Source organism: Geotrypetes seraphini, chromosome 3, assembly GCF_902459505.1.
Source record: "Geotrypetes seraphini chromosome 3, aGeoSer1.1, whole genome shotgun sequence".
Classification (NCBI taxonomy): Eukaryota; Metazoa; Chordata; class Amphibia; order Gymnophiona; family Dermophiidae; genus Geotrypetes; species Geotrypetes seraphini.
The window spans coordinates 310,948,251-310,969,994 of record NC_047086.1 but is presented as its reverse complement, the minus strand read 5'-3'; the positions used below and the strand labels follow the sequence as shown (position 1 = coordinate 310,969,994).

General features: G+C 42.0%; 1 protein-coding gene across 1 annotated transcript in view; it reads left to right on the top strand.

Annotated features, from left to right (window-relative positions):
- Window positions 1–21,744, top strand: part of LOC117358113 (serine palmitoyltransferase 3-like) — a 227,082-nt gene that overhangs the window by 64,937 nt on the left and 140,401 nt on the right. The window contains exons 2-4 of the mRNA XM_033939643.1: window positions 2,189–2,380; window positions 6,937–7,091; window positions 10,295–10,443. Coding sequence (XP_033795534.1) covers window positions 2,189–2,380; window positions 6,937–7,091; window positions 10,295–10,443 — 496 coding nt within the window. The remainder of the gene's footprint in view (window positions 1–2,188; window positions 2,381–6,936; window positions 7,092–10,294; window positions 10,444–21,744) is intronic.

Genomic DNA, 21,744 nt, shown 5'->3' with positions numbered 1-21,744 from the left:
CAAGCTGGAGATCACCAAGCCTGAAAACAAATAGTGTACCATGCTTAAATTTTTTTTTTTTAAAATATATATTTATTGAATTTTCAATATAATCAAGTATAACTTGTACAGAAAGGAAATTCAGCAAGAAAACATTATAAAACATCAAACATCAAATAGAAGCTTAAATTTCAACTCAAGTCCTCAAATAAGATCCAAGTTGGATGATAGGTGAAAATATAAAGAAAATTTAAATTACAAAAATATACTAGTTGACTAAGGTCAGTACACCCTTTCTTAAACTTAGCACTCATGTTCCATCTTTCTCCAAACACGAAGTTGAGAGAAAGGTTGTCAGTTGAGATGGCTCAAAGAAAACAAATTTATGTGAACGATAATTAATTACACATTTACATGGATGTCGCAAGTAAAATGTAGCCCCTAGAGCTAAACACCAGGTTTCCTTAGTAAGAATTCACGTCTCCTTCGCTGAGTCTCCTTAGCCAAATCTGGAAACATCTGTATTTTACAACCTAAGAATTCTTTCTGTTTATTTTTAAAGAAAAGTCTCAGCAACCAGTTTTTATCTGGTGCGAGAGCTACTGTTAAAAGTAAAGTTGCTGGAACCGCTAGTTCTTTATCAGATGTTTCCAAAATATTAGATATATTCATTGAGTCATGTCCCAAATTCTGTTGTTGTTGATCCTGTGTCTTATTTGGAAGGTAATAAACCTGTGTGAATGGAGGTAATGTTTCTTCAGTAAGCTCCAATATTTCCATCAAATAGCGTTTTATCATTTCTCTAGGGGCTATCATAGGCACCCTGGGAAAGTTAATCAGTCTAAGGTTATTATTCCGGGAAAAATTTTCCATTGCCTCCATCTTCCTTCTTAAGTTAATATTATCTTTAATTAATGTCTCAGTAATTTGTTTAGAAACCTTTAATTCTTGGTAAACATTTTGTATTGAGGTCTTAGAGTCCTCAATTCCAATCTTCAAGTTTTTAATCTCAGTCTCACGATGATTAAATTTATTTTCAAGTTGTTGTAATTGTGGGTTTATGGACTTTGCCAAATTAGCCACAAGATCCCACAGGGAGTCTAATGTTACCTCCCGGGGCTTCTCTATCTGAAATGGGTGTAAATTAAATTTACTTAGCTCACCCATTGGCAATCCAGCTCTTCGAACGTCCTGTTGGGCTCCTGCTTCTCCCTTCGCTTCCTCCTCAGTCTCAACATTCGGGCTTCCCTGTAGCAACAAGGACCCCGGCAACACAGTTCCCCCTTCGATCTCCTTAGCCTCCGAGTGGAGGTAAACTCCAACATCCGGGCGTACCTCCGCTCGCGGGGAACTGGTGGACTGAGGGCGTGGGGGAGGTGCTCTCACATCTGTGCTTAATGATGTTTCCAGCCCTATGGAGAACGGCACAGATTCGCCAGCACTGCGCATCTCCTGCAGGGAACTCCCCGATGGGGTCAGCGTTTCCTGCATTCTCCTCATCAGCTCTTCAATATTGCCGAAGACGGCCGTCCTGGAGCGCTGTGAGGCTACACCAGCGCTTCGTCCTCTCCTCTTCGGCATTTTGAAACCAGGTAATGTTCTTGCAGGCAAGTAATTCCAAAGAGAGCCAGGGAGAATGAAACTTAGACCTCCTAGCTCTCGGCCATCTTGGATCAGCTAGTCTGTTCTACCATGCTTAAATTTGATATAAAAATAGCAGCAAGTCAAAAATAGCATAGAATGGTATGAAAAGGAACTCAGCTCTTTGGTTGGTAAGAATATTGCATTTATGCCCCGGAGATGAAATTTGAGCTGGATATCCCAGAGCCCTTCTGTTTAAGAATTACTAGAGAGGTTACAGGAAATATACTTGGGATCTCATACACTGTTGGATAAGAGCTTAAGTGAATGCATATCCACCCAAGATGTCGGAGAACAGCTTGTCACTCTGTGCCTTGGGCTATGTAAAAGAACACTAATAGCATTCACCAACTTATAAAAGTAGATAAATTTAGTAGAAATCGGGGAAACAGGATGCTGTCATGAAAGTCAAGGAATGTCCTTATGTTGTGACTTGTCCAAATGAAGTAATACTAGTCTAGCACGCTCCAGGATATCTGCATATTTAACTAATTAGGTTGCTTATATATAAACAGTTTATTCCCATGCATTAGACATGTTTTAATTACAAATTATTTGTATTTTCCAGCAAAATGGAGCACCGAATGGAAGTTTCTACAAGAGATCATCTAATGAAACGTTTGAACAAGCACCATTGTACATTGCTGTCCTTACTTACCTGGGTTTTGGAGTGGTGACACTCTTTGGCTACCTGCGAGATTTTTTGAGGGCTTGGGGACTAGAGAAATGCCATATGGCTTCAGAGAGAGAAGAACAGAAAGTACGTATGAATGTAGTTTGTGCTACAATGATTATTTTCTTTAGGGTCATCCCTACATATTGTTGGCCAACTGGGGCAGTGAAGTTTGTAATAATGCTCAATAAGCATAGATTTTTATTGTAGAATAAGAAAATGTTTCCTTCTTATCTATCTTATCTGGATGCCACTGTAATGAACCCCTTTTGGAACTGGAAGAAAATGACTGCTGAGGAGAGAGAATACCTTAATTAATTGGGAAAGAAGTACATTTTAACTAACAGCACATACCTCTTGTTCTTCCCCCACTTTATGTGGGCATTTACTCACTTTCTTGTGTAAGAACAAGTTTAAGTGTTTATGCTAAGATGTATAAGTAAAGTGTGCTTTATGGACTTAAATGCCCAGAAAGTTTGCTTTTCTCAAAGAGCTAGGCTGCAACTACAGAGCTTAAGCCTGCCCTTCAATTTGAGAGAGAACAGTTGCCATGGTTGTAAGACCTCACGGCTGCATGAGAACTGGTGTCTAGCATTGTTTTCCCACCAGGTTTTTACCTTTATTTCTAACAGTCTAACACACCTTAGGTTCTATCTAAGTCTGGAATACAGTATCATTTTCCACAAGGTGTGTGGACACACTCCCAGCTTACATTACATTACATTACATTAGGGATTTCTATTCCGCCTGTGCCTTGCGGTTCTAGGCGGATTACAATAAAGATGATATCTGGGCATTTCCAGTAGAATTACATTACAGGAGAAGAGTAGATTACAAGTAACAGTGAAGAGTTACAATACATTCAATATCGCAGCAGATGTAACATAGCCACGGATTACAATAAAGAAGATATCTGGGCATTTCCAGTAGAATTACATTACAGGAGAAGAGTTAATTACAGTTTATATTGAAGAATTATAGTACATTCAATATCACAGGAGATGTTACATAGCAACTGAGTCAATTTACAACTGGTGGAGAATAAAGAATTACAATATATTCTAGATTACAAAAGATGTTACATGAGCTGAGTCAAGTTTCTTCGGATGGAGAGTAGCATCATATGCCTATAAGCGGAGGTGTATTTATTGTTTTGATGATTGCATGATGTTGGTTAATTAATGTTGATGATATGGACAGTAGGGGTGTTTAGTTTGGGTTGGATAAAGAGATTCTATTCCCAAAGGAATTGATTGGGAACTCATTAGATGGCGGTTTAGATTGATGGGAGATATTTTTTGAACAGTAGTGTTTTTATTTCTTTTCGGAACTCTTTTATGTCTGTAATTTCGATCAGTAATTTTGAGATGTCGGAGTCAATATTAGCTGCCTGTGTCCCTAGTAGGTTGTCATAAAGTTTCTTACGTCGAGTACCATTGAGAGGAGGGTAGGTGAAAATGTTCTGTGTTCTCCTTCTTCTGGATAAGAGATAGTAGTGAAAACGGTTGTTTAGGTAGCTGGGTGCCGCGCCGTGGGTTACTTTGAATAGGAGACAGTAGAGTTTGAATTGTGTTCTTGCTTTTATTGGTAGCCAGTGAGATTCTAAGTATGCTTTGGTAATATGGTCGTATTCCCTTTGAATAGAATATGCTGGTAGTGAGAAGATTCTGTGAAAGTTGAACTGCTTTGAAATCATCAATTTAAGTGTTTATTCTTTACTTCATGTTATTAAATAAAGTTGTTCAAGAACTGCAGAGTCTGGCTGATAACACTAAGATTGCAGAGTCTGGCTGATAACACTAAGATAACAGAAGTATGGGTTAACTGAATAGGAGACTCATACAATTGCCAGTATAACTCAGTGAGTTCAACAGTGTTTGGCCATTCAGACGAGTCCTTGTTTTTCAGTACAAAACCTGAGAAAAGCTATAGTGAAGACTGTTCAGTAAAGCTATAAACTATCCAGTAAAAGCTATAGTCGGCACAGTGAAAATCTGTAGTGAAAACCCTGTGTGAAAACCTGTAACAGACATAGGAACATAAGGATAGCCTTACTTAGTTAGACCAATGATTCATCAAGCCCAGTAGCCCATTCTCACGGTGGCCAATCCAGGGCACTAGTACCTGGCCAAAACCCAAAGAGTAGCAACATTCCATGCTACCGATATAATTTAAGTTTTAAGGGATTACCAGAGACTGACGAGTTTACATAGTAACATAGTAAATGGTGGCAGATAAAGACCCGAATGGTCCATCCCCTGAATGGTCCATCCAATCTGCCCAACCATACATGTTCCATAAATTAATTATTTAGTTTAAATGGTCCTTTTTCTTAGATATTTCTGGGCCAGAAACCCAGAGCCCTGCTCAGTTGTGTCCTTAGGTTCCATCTACTGGAGTCTCCATCAAATCTCACTCCAGCCCATCTTTACCATCCCAGCTATCAAAGCCCTCCCCAGCTTGTCCTCAACTGAATATCCATATAAGGGTTGCAGGCCGTGCAAGCCTGCCCAGTACTGGCCTTAGTTCCTTCAATGTATACCCATTATTTTCTGATTAGAGATCCTCTGTGTTCATCCCATGCTTCTTTGAACTCTGTCACCGTTTTCTTTTCTCCCTTGAGAGCGCATTCCATGCATCAACCACCCACTCCATAAAGAAGAATTTCCTAACTTTACTCTTGAATGTACCACCCCTAAACCTCAAATTATGCCCTCTGGTTTTACCATTTTCCTTTCTCTGGAATAGAGTTTGTTCTACATTAATACTTTTCAAGTATTTGAACATCTGAATTGTATCTCCTCTGTTCCTCCTTTCCTCTAGGGGAGTGGTTCCCAAACCTGTCCTGGGGGACCCCCAGCCAGTCAGGTTTTCAAGATATCCCTAATGAATATGCATGAGAGAGATTTGCATATAATGGAAGTGACAGGTATGCAAATCTCTCTCATGCATATTCATTAGGGATATATTGAAAACCTGACTGGCTGGGGGTCCGCCAGGACAGATTTGGGAATCACTGCTCTAGGATATACATATTCAGGGCTTCCAGTCTCTCCTCGTACGTCTTTTGGCACAAACCTCCTACCATTTTTGTCACCTTCCTCTGGACCGCTTCAAGTCTCCAAAATTGAACCCAATACTCTAAGTGGGGCCTCACCATTGACCTTTACAGGGGCATCAACACCTTCTTTATTCTACTGGCCATGCCTCTCTCTTTACAGCCTAGCATCCTGGCAACAGCCACCGCCTTGTCACACTGTTTCTTCACCTTTAGATCTTCAAACACTATCACTCTAAATAGCATGCAAAATGTTTTTGATTTGTTTATTGTACTGGCCATCTTTTCAGTTGTTGCAGAAATAGGAACACAGTTTTTCTTAGTATGGTGGTGTCAGATTTGTGCCATGCATAAATACAGGGACTCGTCAACTTGCGACCGCAATTGGTTCTGACTGATAGGTCGTAAGTTGATCGGGACGTAAGTTGACCTATGTTAAATTAACTGCGTTCACACTGCACAGGGAAAATATTGTAAGAAAAAGTCAGTCCAAAATATATGTAATAAAATCTATACAAGACCTGACTATACTGAAAACTAGTGCTAAGAGAGTGACAAGTGCTTTATAAGGTATGCTCAGAGAAGTGAAACTCTGAAGAGGGGGTAAAAACCCTCTCTTAGGGTAAGAGTTTACCGTCCAATCACTGCATAGGGAGTTCAAAGTCACTCTCTGAGAACTGAAGCAGACCACGAAACGGGGCCACGTCGAGACCCCCAGAGAAACAAGTTTATTTCTACAAGATAAGCACATTCTACAGTACATTTATGATCTAGTGAGATTTATTAATTTTTGAATACAGTATTGAAAACAAAATTTTTTTAGAATTTTCCTAGTTCTCAGAGAGTGACTTTGAACTCCCTATGCAGTGATTGGACGGTAAACTCTTACCCTAAGAGAGGGTTTTTACCCCCTCTTCAGAGTTTCACTTCTCTGAGCATACCTTATAAAGCACTTGTCACTCTCTTAGCACTAGTTTTCAGTATAGTCAGGTCTTGTATAGATTTTATTACTATGTTAAATTAAGGCAAAAATATTAGACTGGGTAATGATATTTTATTAGTGCTGCGTAGCGAGACTTGGGAGTGCGGGAGACTGGTGCTCCTAACAGCTGGTGAGGGAAACTGTCGAAACGCGTCATAAAGTAGAACAGTCGTAACTTGCATAGGTTGTAAGTCAATGAGTATCTTTAATCTAATCTCATCTTCAATTTATGAGTTGCTCTATGTCTAACTAGGTTCAAAAGGATGTACAATTCAAGAGATATACTATATGTATAGAAGAGTACAGTAGTTATAAGAAGAAAGCAGCAGAGTAGTAATCCATATTTCCTTAAATCTGGGCTCCAGTTGATTTCTACATAGCTGTTTGTGAATATTGATGGAACGGGGTCATGGAAATTGATAAGTTTAAATTCATGTGTTTTTGGAGCTGGTGAAATTCATTGTTGTTGGCCTGTTGGATGTTTTTTTGCTATTTCAGTATTTATATTATAACCCTAGAGAATGAGGAAAAATACAGTATTTAAAATGAGGAGACGGACATACCTTTATTGGACTTTCATTATTTTAAACTTCTTCGAACCAGGATTTTGTGCCACTTTATCAAGACTTTGAGAATTTTTACAAAAGAAACCTGTATATGAGACTCCGTGATAACTGGAACCGCCCCATCTGCAGCATGCCGGGACCTCAGTTTGACTTGATGGAACGCTTGTCAGATGACTATAACTGGACATTCAGGTGAGTTGACTTTGTAGCTGATGAAAACAGGATAAGCAGAGGGTCTTGAACACCACACAGGGAGTTCGTTGTGCTTGATTTGTGAAACATGCCTTCTGGATATTCAGTTGATCACAAATTAATATAATATTGATGCCACACAATGGATGCCACTAAGGTATGCAGAAATTAAGGTCAACAAAATAAAGAATTGCCTATAGTTTGTTTGATCACTTTAGGTCTGCATTCCCATAAATGGCAATATTTGAAAGTAATCTAAAACACTTTCACAAAAAAGATGTACAATGTCTGGTGGATACCAACAGCACAATTCAGGCTTAATCACAATATGCAATTTGAAAAAAACAGAGGAAAAAGCCTCAGACTGAGGCCCTCCCACCGCCACAAAGGATGCGGAGATGCATTTCGGCATCCCATTTAAAGTTTGATTGGATACGTTACACCCTGAGGCAGTAGACTTGTGAAACGCTGGCCACCGTTGGTGTACCGATCAAACAGAAGATAAGTGGAAATATATTTTTTCTTCTATCTTTAAGCACAAATAGCATAAACAGCACCGTATAAGGCTTTTATCTGTCTGCAATGAAATAGAGGTTTTTTGCCAGTGAGGTTAACGCCTAACCACCCTTTGTGGCGGTGGGAGGGCCTCAGTCTGAGGCTTTTTCCTCTGTTTTTTCAAATTGCATATTGTGATTAAGCCTGAATTGTGCTGTTGATATCCATCAGACATTGTACATCTTTTTTGTGAAAGTGTTTATTAGATCTATTGGGTTTTCACAATATCCGAGTTTCTTTGGCTAAATATTTGAAAGTAAATCATTTAATTGTGGCTGAGTGTTTCCTGAACTTCTGTGAGCTGGATATAGTCTATTTTTACCTGAAAGCAAAAGTGTTATATGTGCCCTGCTTGCAAAACCAAGAAAATGAGAAGTGGAGTTTAATGTACTGTTTATAAATCAATAATATATCAAATTTTAATGTACTGAATAGTAATGTAGAAAAATTTGAAAACATTTTGGCATTTAGATGATTTTTCAGCAGTGTACTGAAACTCATTTCATGCAAAAATTACAAATACAGTGGTACCTTGGTTTACGAGCATAATCCGTTCCAAGATCATGCTCGTAATCCATTTATCAAAACAAAGTTTATCATTTATCAAAACAAAGTTCCCCATAGGCCTTAATGCAAACTCAGAAGATTCGTTCCACAACCAAAGTTAGCAATGGTGGCCCAGAGGTGAGTACCTGCCTGCGGGTGCTGCAGCGGTTCCAAAGTGGTGCCTTCCTTCCCTCAGGGTACCCGTGCGGCTGCCATCCCGCTTCGGCCAATGCCTCTGCCATCCGTCAGCGCCTCCCGGCTCCCATCCAAGCCAGCCGCCATCCTGAACGAGCATGTGCGCAGCTTCACCTCTCCTCTCCTCTCCTAAGTCAGCCGCTGCCCCGACAACATGCTCACCATGTACAAGCACGCAGGACGTCCTGCGTGCTTGTACATGGTGAGCGTGTTGTCGGGGCAGCGGCTGACTTAGGGGAGGAGAGGTGAAGCTGCGCACATGCTTGTTCAGGATGGCAGCCGGCTTGGATTGGGAGCCGGGAGGCGCTGACTGACGGCAGAGGCATCGGCCGAAGCGGGAGGGCAGCCGCACGGGGACCCAGAGGGAAGGAAGGCACCACTTTGGAATCGCTGCAGCACCCGCAGGCAGGTATTCACCCCTGGGCCACCATTGCTGAGTGCTCGTTTATCGGGGCAGTGCTCGGTTTACGAGACAAAAGTTTGCTGAGTGTTTTGCTCGTCTTGCAAAACACTCGCAAACCGGTGCACTCGCAAACCAAGGTACCACTGATATGACATTTTTGTTTTCAGGTGATAGTTTCTACAACATGTGTCTAAAGAACTCTATATTCTGCTTTTGGTTTCTCATTGCCTGCTTGCTTTGTTTTGTCAAACACACATTTTATACAGAGAAAATCATAGGGGATTGTCATTCTCACACATTCTGCTACAATCTAACACTTGACTGTGTCAAGAGAATATTACTGAAGACCCCAGGGGGATTATGCTGCTGTGCTGCATTGGGTATTCTGTGTACATAAGTTGATGCAGAAAGAGTTCTACACTAAAGCTCAGTGCTGGGTTTCCTAATGCATGTGGTTAAAGAAGGGGCTCCCCAATGCAATATCCAAGTAGTAAGGTGGAAGGGCTAAAACGTGTATTATCGTGCCAGATGCATGTGCACAATAGTCTGCTCTAGTACCATTGTTTTGTCACCCAGAGTTGCATGCATCTCTATGTACTGGAATGCTATTCTTCACAGATAGTTTTTGCAGTAATGATTCTTTTATAGAGTGGAATTCCATCATATGCACAGATGTGTGCGCTGCAATTCAGGTGCAAATACATAATTTTTGCAAATACCACAGCATAATTTTGTTTTGTTATTCTGCATAATTTCCCCCTTCTGTTCCCTCCTCTTCAAAGAAGCCAGAAAAAGGTGCTAGTCCCATATGCTTTTCTAATAAAAAAAGCAGAAACTGGCATAAAAGAACTAACTAGCTCGTTTTCAGACCTCATATTAATCCCAGCTTTAAAAAAAACAAAACCCTGCACTCAGACTTCTGGTTTTCTATGTACTTCTCTGCATTTGTGCTAAATAGGTAGTACCTTCATTACAGTGGGATTTAAATGTCTACCCAATGCATTGTGCACCACTCGTGCAAAATCTGTTTCAACATAAAGTACCTACAAAATTATGCATAAAAGCCAGATTAACCTTTGTGCTGAGCTGAAGTAAGAAACAGGGCTTGACTTTGTTGGAACACATTGATATTCGAGGATTTTCTCTCTTTAGGATGGTACTGATACTGCAATAGTGGCTCTCTTAATGAGTAGTTTTGTTAAGGCATTAGCTGTGGTATGTATTTTTTAAGCTACAATATGTTTTATTTATTTGTTGGGATTTATTGTGGGACTTTATAAAGACATTCACCGAAGATGGTGTAATATCTGACAATTTTTGATTTTTGATGCTTTGTAGCATCTTGAATATGGGATTTCTTTAAAAATGCTTGACCCAACCAAATTAGAAGAAGGAAAAGAATAACTAAGACATAGGTTTTAATCAGAACTAGCTAAAGTGTTGAAATGTCTTGTTTGCAACAGAATTCTGAGAGAGAACATTTCTTGAAATGCTTATCCTGCAGGCACACAGGTCAACCTATCAAACATGTAATAAATATGGGCTCTTATAATTATCTGGGCTTTGCAGAGAATAACCCCAACTCACTGGAGACAGTGATGGATGCATTAAAGATCTACGGAACTGGTGTGTGCAGCACCAGGCAGGAAATGGGTAAGTGTTGTAACTTATGCAATCTCTGTTGTGGCTGTAGTCATTATATCCTCTGATGTATACACCAGAATCCTGTGTTCTCTTATTTTTGCTATGCATTGAAGTATATATCTAATATTGAAGAACATATCTGGCAGAACTAATTAAATCATTTTTAAATAATTATTAGATCAGATTTGATTTGGCATAGTGGTTAGAGCTACAGCCTCAGTACCCTGAGGTTGTAGGTTCAAACCCCATGCTGTTCCATGTGACCCTGAGCAAGTCACTTAATCCTCCACTTCCCCAGGTACATTAGATAGACTGTCAGCCCTCCGAGACAAGTAGGGAAAATGCTTGAGTACCTGACTTGTAACCTATTCTGAGATCTTTTGTAAGTGTGGCGCAGTGGTTAAAAGCTAAAGCCTCAGCACCCTGAGGTTGTGGGTTCAAACCCATGCTGCTCCTTGTGACCCTGGGCAAGTCACTTAATCCCCCCATTGCCCCAGGTATGATAGATAGATTGTGAGCCCACTGGGACAGAGAGGGAAAACTGCTTGAGTACCTGAATAAATGCATGTAAACCGTTCTGAGCTCCCCTGGTAGAACGGTATAGAAAATTGAATAAATAAATAAAAAATCGAATAAATACAGTAGAGACTCAGTTTACCGAGCCTCACATAACTGGCAAAAAAATCACTGGTGTAAAAAAAAAAAAAAAATCTCCTGAAGCACCAGCATCCTGAGCCATAAATTCTCCCTCCCTCAAGCATCAGAGGAAAGGCCCTGCTAGGGCTGGCTGTGAGCAGTTTGTTTTGAGGCTGCCTCCTGCTGAATGGCTGCTCTCTGGTAAGGAAGGAAGAGAAGAAGGGAGTGAGGGAGTTTGCAGCTCAAGACCACCGCCTGCTTCTGCCACTTTGGAGCTTGAGGAAGGGAGGGAGGAGGGATAAGGTTTCTAACACACTCTCAATTAACCAGAAATTCTGTTACATCCCTTCTGGATTCCATATGCTAGGTGTTCAATCCCAACTCGCAGTCCGGGTATTGCAGAAATCCACAACTTTTCTGAGCACATGCTCTACCCCCCCTTAGCCTGAGAGCTGGTAAACAAATCCAGTTTCACATTCTGCAAGCTGTGTAGAAGTTTTTTGCAGTTGCTCTGCTTCTATTTCTTATTTTTTTTTCTTAAAGTTCATTTTCTTGGTGGCTTCAGTGCCTTGAGAACACTTCCCAGAGGTCCCCTGTTAGAAGAAAGGACGCAGATCCGCGGTGCTGGACTGCAGCTTCACATAGAAGCTCTGGTGGATATGTAGAGCCAGCCTGCTGTGTGCCACCACTGTTTATAGATTCAGGGTTCCTTCCCCTGGTAGTCTGCTGGCCGGTGACCTTCTCACAGGTTTCAGGCACAGATTTTTATCCATCTGGAGTGAAACCCACCTAGGTTTCAAGGCACAGACTGCCTTTCCCTCCCCTGACCGCATGATCGAGAATCTGTAGGGGCGGCGGTCATAGTCAGTGGCTGGCAGTCCAAAGGTCTTCCATTCTGGTCATTTGGAGAAGTTTCTGAGGCAGAAAGTCCATTCTCTTCATTCAGCTGATGTTAAAATCGTTGACAGACAAGGCACCACAAAGACTGAGTACTTCCATTATTTCCTATGGGAATGTCAGAGGTGGCTTGTAAAACCATTTAAAAGTTGATTTTCACAGTTTCTGAGAGTAGGGTTCAGATCTCCCACCTTCCAGACCCCAAATTGCTATTTTTTTATTTTCGGATTTTGTTTACTGTTTTTGGTACAAATTTCATGACAGCAGCATTTTGGATTTTAAAATCAATCTTTTTTGTAACTTTTATTTCTGCCTCAAAAACCCCTCAATTTGACTCAAAATCGATTGGGATGGACTCCTAATCTATTGAATGTGAATATTGCGCCAGATGGGTGCCTGATCAACGATTGTGTATCATAGGACACTAGGGGAGTGGGCGGGAGCTTCTGACTTCACCTCCTCTTTGTTCCCTCCTCTGTAAGCTGGGGAATCGCCCTGAGTCCAAGCTTTCCAAAGGCTCGAAGGATTGGAGACATACTCTAGATCTACAATTGGTCACCCACTTCTTGCAAATTTCCTTTTTTCAAATGGATAACGGAGTACACGGTGCTAGTTGTCTCCAGGGGAGTTTCTAGTTTTCCTCCATATTTCCATCTGCCCAGAACATCGCAGGTTTCTGTTTTTCAATGTTCTTGAACAGCATTTCCAATTTGCAGCTCTGCCCCTTGGGCGTCACGACAGCTCCCACACTTTCATCAAAGCGCTTGTAGTTGAGGCAGTTTTCCACTTGCAGGAGGTCCAAGTCCAGCAGGTGATCTGGGCTCCATTTCGTTGGGTACGAAGATGCGGTGAGGATGGTAGTATCTGCTGCAGGCATTGGTGAATTCAGGAAGAAATGCTTAGCATCCTCCCAGTCCTCGGAGTTTCTGGGGCTTCTCTTCTCCAGACAGGGTCGTGTTTCTTCTCAGAGACAGTGGACAAACCTTTGTCAACAGATCATAATTCTCTTGGACTGTCCGGCTCTCTCGGCCTGGTTTGTCTGCAGGTTCTGGGGTCTCAGGCAGCCTCCTTGGAGGTGATCCCCTAGGCCAGGTTGCCCAAGCGCCCTTGATTGGCATCCCTCCTATCTTGGTGATCTCTGCTGAGTTTTCCACTTCAGATACCGCTTCCCTGGACGGAGCCACATGGCAGCAATTTGAGCTGGTGGCTTCAGGGGTGGCTCTCGGCCAAGGCTGACTTCTTCGGTTTTCTGAGTGGATGATTCTTATGACGGATGTTAACATGTTGGGTTGCGGGCTCACTGCGGGGCTCGCTCCTGGTCCACAGCATTGGTTGACCAATCATCTGGAGCTTTAGCAGAAAAGACCAGTGGTGCATGTTTCTTTGACGTCACAGTGATAGCATATGTGCATCATGAGGGAGCCCTAGCATTCTATCTCTTTTAGGCCAGAAAGATTGGTGGCGTTCCACTGGATGGAAGCACATCTTCTGCCTTTCTCAGCAGCCCATGGGGCCGGAGTCGACAATAATCTGGCAGTCTTCCTTCGCTGACAGTTCCTGGTCTCAGGAGCATGGTCTCTCATGCAGAAAGCATTCCATCTGATCATACGAGCTGGAGTTTTTCCGAGGTTCTTGTTGGCTTCAGCAGAGATCTCAAAGGTCAGGGGCCTTTTCAGTTGTCTACCAACGAGGAATCTAGGGCCAGATGCCTTGGTTTGGCCCTGGCTGGCTCACGAGTGCCTGTGTGATATTCCCTCCGTGGCCTCTAGTCAGGTCATCCGCTGGACAGCGATGCATCCTGGCCAGGTGTCTCTAGTGGCTCCGGATTGACCTCGCCACCCGTGGTATGTGGTTCTCGTATATCTTCAGCGAGATAAGAAGCTCGGCTCCCTTTTCTTCGATATCTTCTCAATCAAGGACCGGTGTCCATGCAGATCCTACATTTTGGTCTTGCAGCATGGCTCTTGAGTGCTCCTTGATGATTCGTGGTTATTTGGAGATAGTTATTTCGACTCCTTTGTGCTCTAAGTAACCCTCTCCTCTGGCTTCTTCTGCCAAAGCCTGGAAGGTTTTCCCACAGTGGGGTGCTTGGAATTAGGTGGAGCCTGAGAAGGCTCCCAGTTCGGTAGTCCTGGCTTTCCTTCAGTGGCAGTGGCTTCCCTGAAAGTTCCGGTTGCAGACCTTTCATGTTTTTGAGCACGCAGGGGTAGAGAATGACACGGGGAAAACATTTATCCCTGTCACTGCCCCGTCCCCGCAACCATCGTCCCTGTCACCGCTCTTTCCCCGCAGCATCCATACAAGCCTCAGTACTGCAATATTTAGCTTATTCCTTCCTTATAAATCAAAGTTCTGGCTGCTGAACTAGAAAAAGAGATGTTCAGCTGGCAGGGCTTTGTTTATAAATTTTTATCAACACAACTAATATACTACTTTATCCTAAAGCAAAAAAAGAAAATAAATATTTTTTTCTACCTTTGTTGTCTGGTTTCTGCTTTCCTCATCTTCTCATTCAATTCCTTCCATCCACTGTCTGTCTTCTCTTTGCATCTTCCATTTGCTCTGTTACTGTGCCTCTCCCTTCACTCGCCCCCCCCCAATTGGTCTGGCACCCATCTTCTTCCCTTCGCTCCCCCCATAGACTGGCATCTCTGTCTTCTTTCCTTCCAGCGTCCTCTCACCACTATCTGTTTCCCCATTTCCGTTCAGCGTCCTCTCCCCACTATCTGTTTCCCATTTCCCTTCAGCGTCTTCTCCCCACTATCTGTTTCCCATTTCCCTTCAGCGTCTTCTGCCCCACTCTGCCTTCCCCATTTCCCTTCAGTGTCTTCTCCCCCACTCTGTCTTCTCCACTTTTTCCCATCAGCATCTGTTCCTCTTCACCCCCCCCCCCCTTAAGCGTCTGTTCCTTTCTTTTCCACCACCACCCTTCCCTCTCGCCACCTCACCGCCCTTCTGCACCCATTGTGCGGCCCAAGAATCTCTCTTTGCGGCGCGTTTTAAGTTACTTTCCAGAGTAACTTGCTGAAGCCAGCCGAGCCTGCCCGCAGTCGCATGCATCTGTGGGTGGAAGCTTCTCCTCTGATGCAACCGGAAGTTGCGTCAGAGGAGAAGCTTCCGCCCACAAACACACGTGACTGCAGGCTGGTTTGGCCGGCTTGACGGGCTAGCCACAGGTAACAGCCACTGTATCATTCTCTACGCAGAGGTGCTAGTTTGTTTACTGCTCTTCCAGATGTGTCCATGTATATGGGGGGAGGGGGTGCTTCGTCTGCGTTCTCTCTTGTGTCTTCCTTTCGTAGAATCTTACCATTGTTTTGCAGGACCTTGGTGAGGCACCTTTTGAGCCACTATAGGATGGATTTCTTCTCAACCTAAAGTTCAAGTCAGTTTTTCTGGTCACCATTGTCTTAACATGGTGTATTTTGGAGCTTTATGCTCTTTTGTGCAGGGAACCCTTTCTCCGTATTATAGATGCGGGTGTTTTTCCTCCATATTGTACCTTCCTTCTGGCCAACAGTGATCTCAGTCTTTCATGTCAACCAGGAGGTTACAGTCGTGGCAAAATTAGGGCACCCCATGAAATATTCAGTTCTTTCTTAAGAAATATTCACATATCACTGTCAAACATTTTTTTTTATTATTTATCTCTGGAAAAGAAAGTGATGTAATTACAGGTAAACAACAAAAGTTTTCCTTGATTTACTCATGAAACAAAAGATATCGACAAAAATGTGTATTCTAAATGAGGAATAAATTAGGACACCCTAATAACTAGTGTTACCCCCTTTGGCTGAAATAAGTGCAGTGAGACGCTTCTTGTAGCCATCTACCATTCTCTGACATCGGTCTGAGGAAAGTTTGGCCCACTCCTCAATGCAGAATTCTTTCAGCTGTGAGATGTTTGAGGGGTTTCTTGCATGTACAGCCCATTTCAAATCACCCCACAGCATCTCAATGGGATTAAGATTAGGGCTTTGACTCTGCCACTCTAGGACTCTCCATTTATTATTTTTCAGCCAGTCCTTGGTGGATTTACTGGTATGTTTTGGGTCATTGTCGTGTTGCAGGGTCCAGTTTCACTTCAGCTTTAATTTTCTTAAAGATGGTCTCATGTGTTTCTCCTCTGATACACGGTAGAATTCATGGTGGATTCTATGATGGTGAGCTGGCCAGGTCCTGCTGCAGCAAAGCATTCCCAAAGCATGACACTTCCACCTCCATGCCTCACAGTTGGTATGAGGTCCTTTTCCTGGAATGCTGTATTTGGTGTACGCCAAACATGTCCCCTTTTCTGGTGTCCAAATAATTCAATTTTAGACTCATTTGTCCAAAGAACACTTTTCCAGAAGCCCTGGTGTTTGTCTGCGTTCTCTCTGGCAAACTTCAGTCTGGCCTTGATGTTTCTCTTAGAGAGCAAAGTTTTTCTCCTTGCACACCTCCCATGCAAGTTAAATTTCATGCAAGTTAATGTTTCTGATTGTAGAGGCATACACTTTCACATCAATAGTAGCAAGAGCCTGTAGGTCCCACGATGACATGTAAGGGTTTTTGGAGACTTCTTTTAGCACCTTGCGGTCTGCTCTGGGGATCAACTTGCTTGGACGGCCAGACCCCTGGGCATGTTGGCACTTGTACATTATTTTCTGGATCGTGGAATGGCTAATGTCAAATTCTTTCAAGATCTTTTTAAATCCCTTACCATACTTTTAACTACTACAATCTTCTTTCTGAAGACCTCAAACAGCTCTTTTGATCTCACCATGGTGTTCACTCTCACTCACCAATCTGCTGGTTTCGACCACAGACTACAAAACCTTCAAAAAAAGAAACAAAAATCCTACTCTTCAAAAAATATATAAAATCAATATAACACAACCAGATTGGTCCCAAGCTTCACCTGCAATACCACCTACTCCTTAGCAAATTAGAAAATGTTCAAACTATTCCTTATGTACTTCTTAATATCTTGACAATTCTTATGTAATTCGCCTTGAACTGCAAGGTAATGGCGGAATAGAAATCACTAATGTAATGTAAGTAGAGCAAACCTCCTTCAGAATGCTTAGTAACGATATTCTAATCATGTGTACCTGATGTGATACACCTGTGTGTGATTTGAGCCACTTTAAGTGGAAGTATATTTGAGGGTGTCCTAATTTTTCCTCAGTTAGAATACATTTTTGTGGATATCTTTTGTTTCATGAGTAAATCAAAGAAAATCCTTGTTGTTTACCTGCAATCTGGTTGTGACGGTGCGTTCTGATGCTGTTTTTTGGAACCTCTGGTTTGAGAACAGGCTCTTCTGTCTCTCCCTGGCTAATGTGACTTTGGTATGTCACCTAGCGTATGGAATTCGGAAGGGACGTAGCAGAATGGAAGTATTAGGTTTATACCTTCGATAATCTTCTTTCTGTTAGTCCCTGGAGGATTTCATATGACTTGCCCTATCTATATTCACTCAGTTGTTTGGAGTAGCCTGCTCCTTTCTGCCTCGGTTACTCTCATTACAGGCTTGAAGATTTTCCAGCCAACTGCCAGATCCTGCGGAAAGTTTCTGTGAGTATGTACATTACCGATGCCTTTCCTGGGGTGCTCGCTGCACACTGCAGGTTAGTACTACATTGTTCCTTAATGTTTTTCTCAGTTGCCTTTGTGCCTGTTATCACTTGTTAATATTTTACAGAGCAAACCATTTCATGAATTGCTTCTGTTGATGGGGATTCCCTCCTGTACCCCTGTGTCATTGATTTGTTCAGGTATGTTGCTTGACTTTGGGACTTAACTGGATTTGTTTACTAGCTCTCAGGCTAAGGGAAAGTTGTGGATTTCTGTGTACTTGGAAAAGTTGTGGATTTCTGCAATACCTGGACTTCGAGTTGGGATTGAACACTAGCATATGGAATCCTCCAGGGACTAACAGAAGATTATCAAAAGTATAGACCTAATCTTCCAAACAGTTATCCGGTATCCCTGTGGTTGCCAAATAACTGAGATTCTACTATAAATAAATACTACTTTCTGTGTTGGTAGAATGGAGCTTCTCGTACTGTCTTAATTCAAATGCCTGAGAGAGACAGAACGTCCTGACTTGTCAATATTTCTTCATTGTCCATGAACATACTGTATTCTTCTTAAATGTACATATTAAAGCAGTGCTTAATTTAAGTGGTTTTCCTTCCTTTAAATCCTTCTTGGTCTAGTTCCCAGAAGACAAAAATATATTTTTGGTCTGTAGCTGTCATGATTGGGTTTCCTGTTCAATGCGTGTGGTCTGGTTAAAACAAAACATAACATAAGTTTATTTTTATATATCGCACAAATGCCTTTCGGTTCAAAGCAGTGTACAAGAATACATTAAAAAAAAAAAAAATGGTTAACATTAAAGACAGGATAAACCATACCAGGATACATAGACATTCCCTGTTTGTCCCAGATGGGATCACAATCTATGCTTAGTAGTCTAAAGGTGAATGTTAGGAACTATATGCATAAATATTAAAATCACAATAAAGAAAGGAAAAAAATTGTTAGCATTAAAGACAGGATAAACCATACCACAGCACATATATATTTCATATCTGTCCCAGACAGGATCTCAATCTATGCTTAGAAGCGTAAAAAAATGCTTATAAAAGAAGAAGAAGACAGTAGAAAAACACTATAAAAGAAGAAAGAAAAATGGGAAGGAAAGCAGAATGTAATTAAAAATTTTAAAAACATGAAGCAAAATAAAAGTTCGATTCAGTTCAGTGTAGGGCAGTCGACAGCACCACATCTCAGCGCGGCAATCTGGCCATAGAGAGAAGGCAGACCATAGATCAGGGGTAGGGAACTCCGGTCCTCGAGAGCCATATTCCAGTCAAGTTTTCAGGATTTCCCCAATGAATATGCATGAGATCTATTTGCATGCACTGCTTTCAATGCATATTTATTGGGGAAATCCTGAAAATCCGACTGGAATATGGCTCTCGAGGACCGGAGTTCCCTACCCCTGCCATAGATGATCCCTCGATGTCAGTCCACCACTGGCCACCATCAGCAGAAGGAGTCGAGCCAACAGAGAAAAAGTCCCAGGGCCGCATAGCCATCTCCTCCCATCAAGGCAGATCCTTCGGAATGCACCACCAGCGATCTACCAACATCAGGCCTACCTGCCCTGCCGAAGCAGACCCCACCCAATGAGCAGGGCAGGGCCCGATGTTAAGACATACAGCACAAATGAACGGAGACTCCCTGCTACTGCCCCAATCTCTTGCCGCCTCCATCTCTCCCACCGAACAGGGCAACAGCGCATCAACCAGGCACACAGTCTGAGGGAGAAAGGAGGCCAGAAGCAGATCTCGCCCCAGCATAAAAGGAAGGGCCCAAAACGAAGGCGCACATCCGAGGAACAGTCCAACAGTGGTGAGAAAGATCATTAAAGGCCAAGAACAGGTGTTTCAGTTGAGAACATAAAATGATAAATAAGGTTAATAAATCAGAAAGAACTAAAAGAATAAGAAAAAAAATAACCTAAAATGTTAAAAATAAAATATAAAGATATAAAAATAACAGAAAATAAAATAATAAAAACAGAAAAAGAAGGCACCACAACTCACTGCCTAACCAAAAAAAAAAAGGTGGCTTCTAATCAATCTAATATGTTAGGTTCCAAAGCTCAATGTACATACAAAAAGGCCAGCACCAATACTGCATCTTATGGATCATTTCTCAGTCACTTTGTGGTCAAGATCCTAATGTAAGACCTGATGTATAATTAAACCTGCTATTTTAAATAAAACAAAAATCTAACATGACCAATCAATTTTTAAGTAGTCAAAATACTTGTGTAAACCACAAGCATAATTTCACACCTTTTATTATTACAATCATGTAGGGACGCCATTCTGAAACAGGGTGAGATCGACACACTGATTTCACCGCCCCTGTGAAAGAATTATGAGCCTCTGTGAAGAATTATGAATTATTCCCATTCCCTCTCCCTTCTTGCCATGCAGCCATTCTAAGTAAAGCATCTTATCACAAGACCTGTGTCACAATTAACCTGACACAGGTTTACCCTTATCCCTTATATGGGCAACAATCAGACTTTGCCTACAGCTTAAGGCTAAGGAGCATGCATTATAACCTTTGGACTGTCACATGCTTATCTTATTTGAGCTGTCCTTATTTGGTAAGGGCTTCAGCTGACAGGCATTGCACATGTGCAAAGACTCAGGCTCTGTCCACGTGTTAATCAGGTCCTTGTCTAAGTGCTGAGTTGGAGGATGATCACGAGGAAAAAGCACAAGGTAAAGGGAGGGTGATCACGAGGTAAAAGCATGTACCTTCTCTTTGTATCCACCAATGTAAAACCTTTGTACCCACCAATCATGAGATGTGTAAACGAGGGAGTTACTATGATGTCATTAGCTTAGAAGCATAATAAAAAGGGACTCAGAGCTAGCCCTTGCTAGCGCCTCCTCCCGATTCTAAGACTGCATGTGTGTGTTTCCTTTGTGGGGCATTCCTACACAATCAAAGAGAAAAATCAGAAACAATTTCATGGAGGGGCTTTAATTATGCATTGAAGAAGAACAGTGTAGCAACTGAGTTCTTATTTGAATTTTGTACATTTTTGACTTTTAGAATTACTTCCCAGCTTTGTTGTATCCCATTGTAGCTAAATAAATGGAAATTATTGAGTTAGAAAGGGTGTACACATAATGAGGGACCTACTTTTGCAGATGGCTTGTGAGGAACTGCCTGCTCTATGAATACAATGTCTTGTTGGGAACTGTTTTTAGTCAGGCTTCTAATTTCTTGGTGATCTTAAAGTAGTGGTAGATGAAAGTAGTTTAATTAGGTGAGATAATCCTCGATTATATTATCCACATAGACGAGTTAGAGCACAAGAAAAGATCATCAAGTTGGAACACTGCTATATGTTTTTTGCTGGACAGCTGGGTGATCTTGAACAAGCTGAGATGCAGGTTGCTGGGTAGCTTCAGTGTTGAGTAGGAACCTTGTTTAGTACTTTATGAAATAGCTGCTGGAAGTGTTACTGCTGTGGTTCAATGGTGGGCTACGCAAGAAAGATTGCTCACAGAACACTTGCCCAAGTCCAGCTAAAGGCAGCAAGTGTAGAATGATTATACCACACCTGCACAACTTTGGAACCTGCCAAGAACTTAGATGAACTTAACTGCAACAGCAACTGCATCTCGATCTACCAGGATTATATGTGGGCTTCAGCAGTTTAACAAGGTCAAGAAGCAGACATAGAAGCACAGACTGAAATACGCTATGCTGTATCCAGCTAAGTTGCTTGTCAATTATGATGGGAAATACATATTTGTCTGTAGAGGGTATGTAGCTCATAACTCGTGTTAGGTATGTAATTCCAAGACACTTAAAAACCTTTCAAAGGCCCATTGAAATGGATGATAAGGATTAATACTCTCAACTAGTACCTCCTGGGAAATTTGTTGGCATCAATAAAGGCTTAGGGCTGGATTCTCAGAAAAGCCACCAAAAATTAGGCACCAGCAGGCGCCTAGATTGTGCTTGCCGGTGCATAATATTAGTGTTTTATTTGGTTTTAAGTGGCTTGATAATTGATCGTGCCATTGAAAATAGATTTTAGACAAAAATTAGCAGCCACAAGGTGGCCTCCGGGACCAGCAGCTGGGTCCATCGTGCCTAGTGACTCCGAAGCCCGGAAGTGGGCATGTTTATGGGTGGTGCTGGACTTTGTTGTCAATTCTGCAAGGACCCTAGGCACCGGAAATGTAG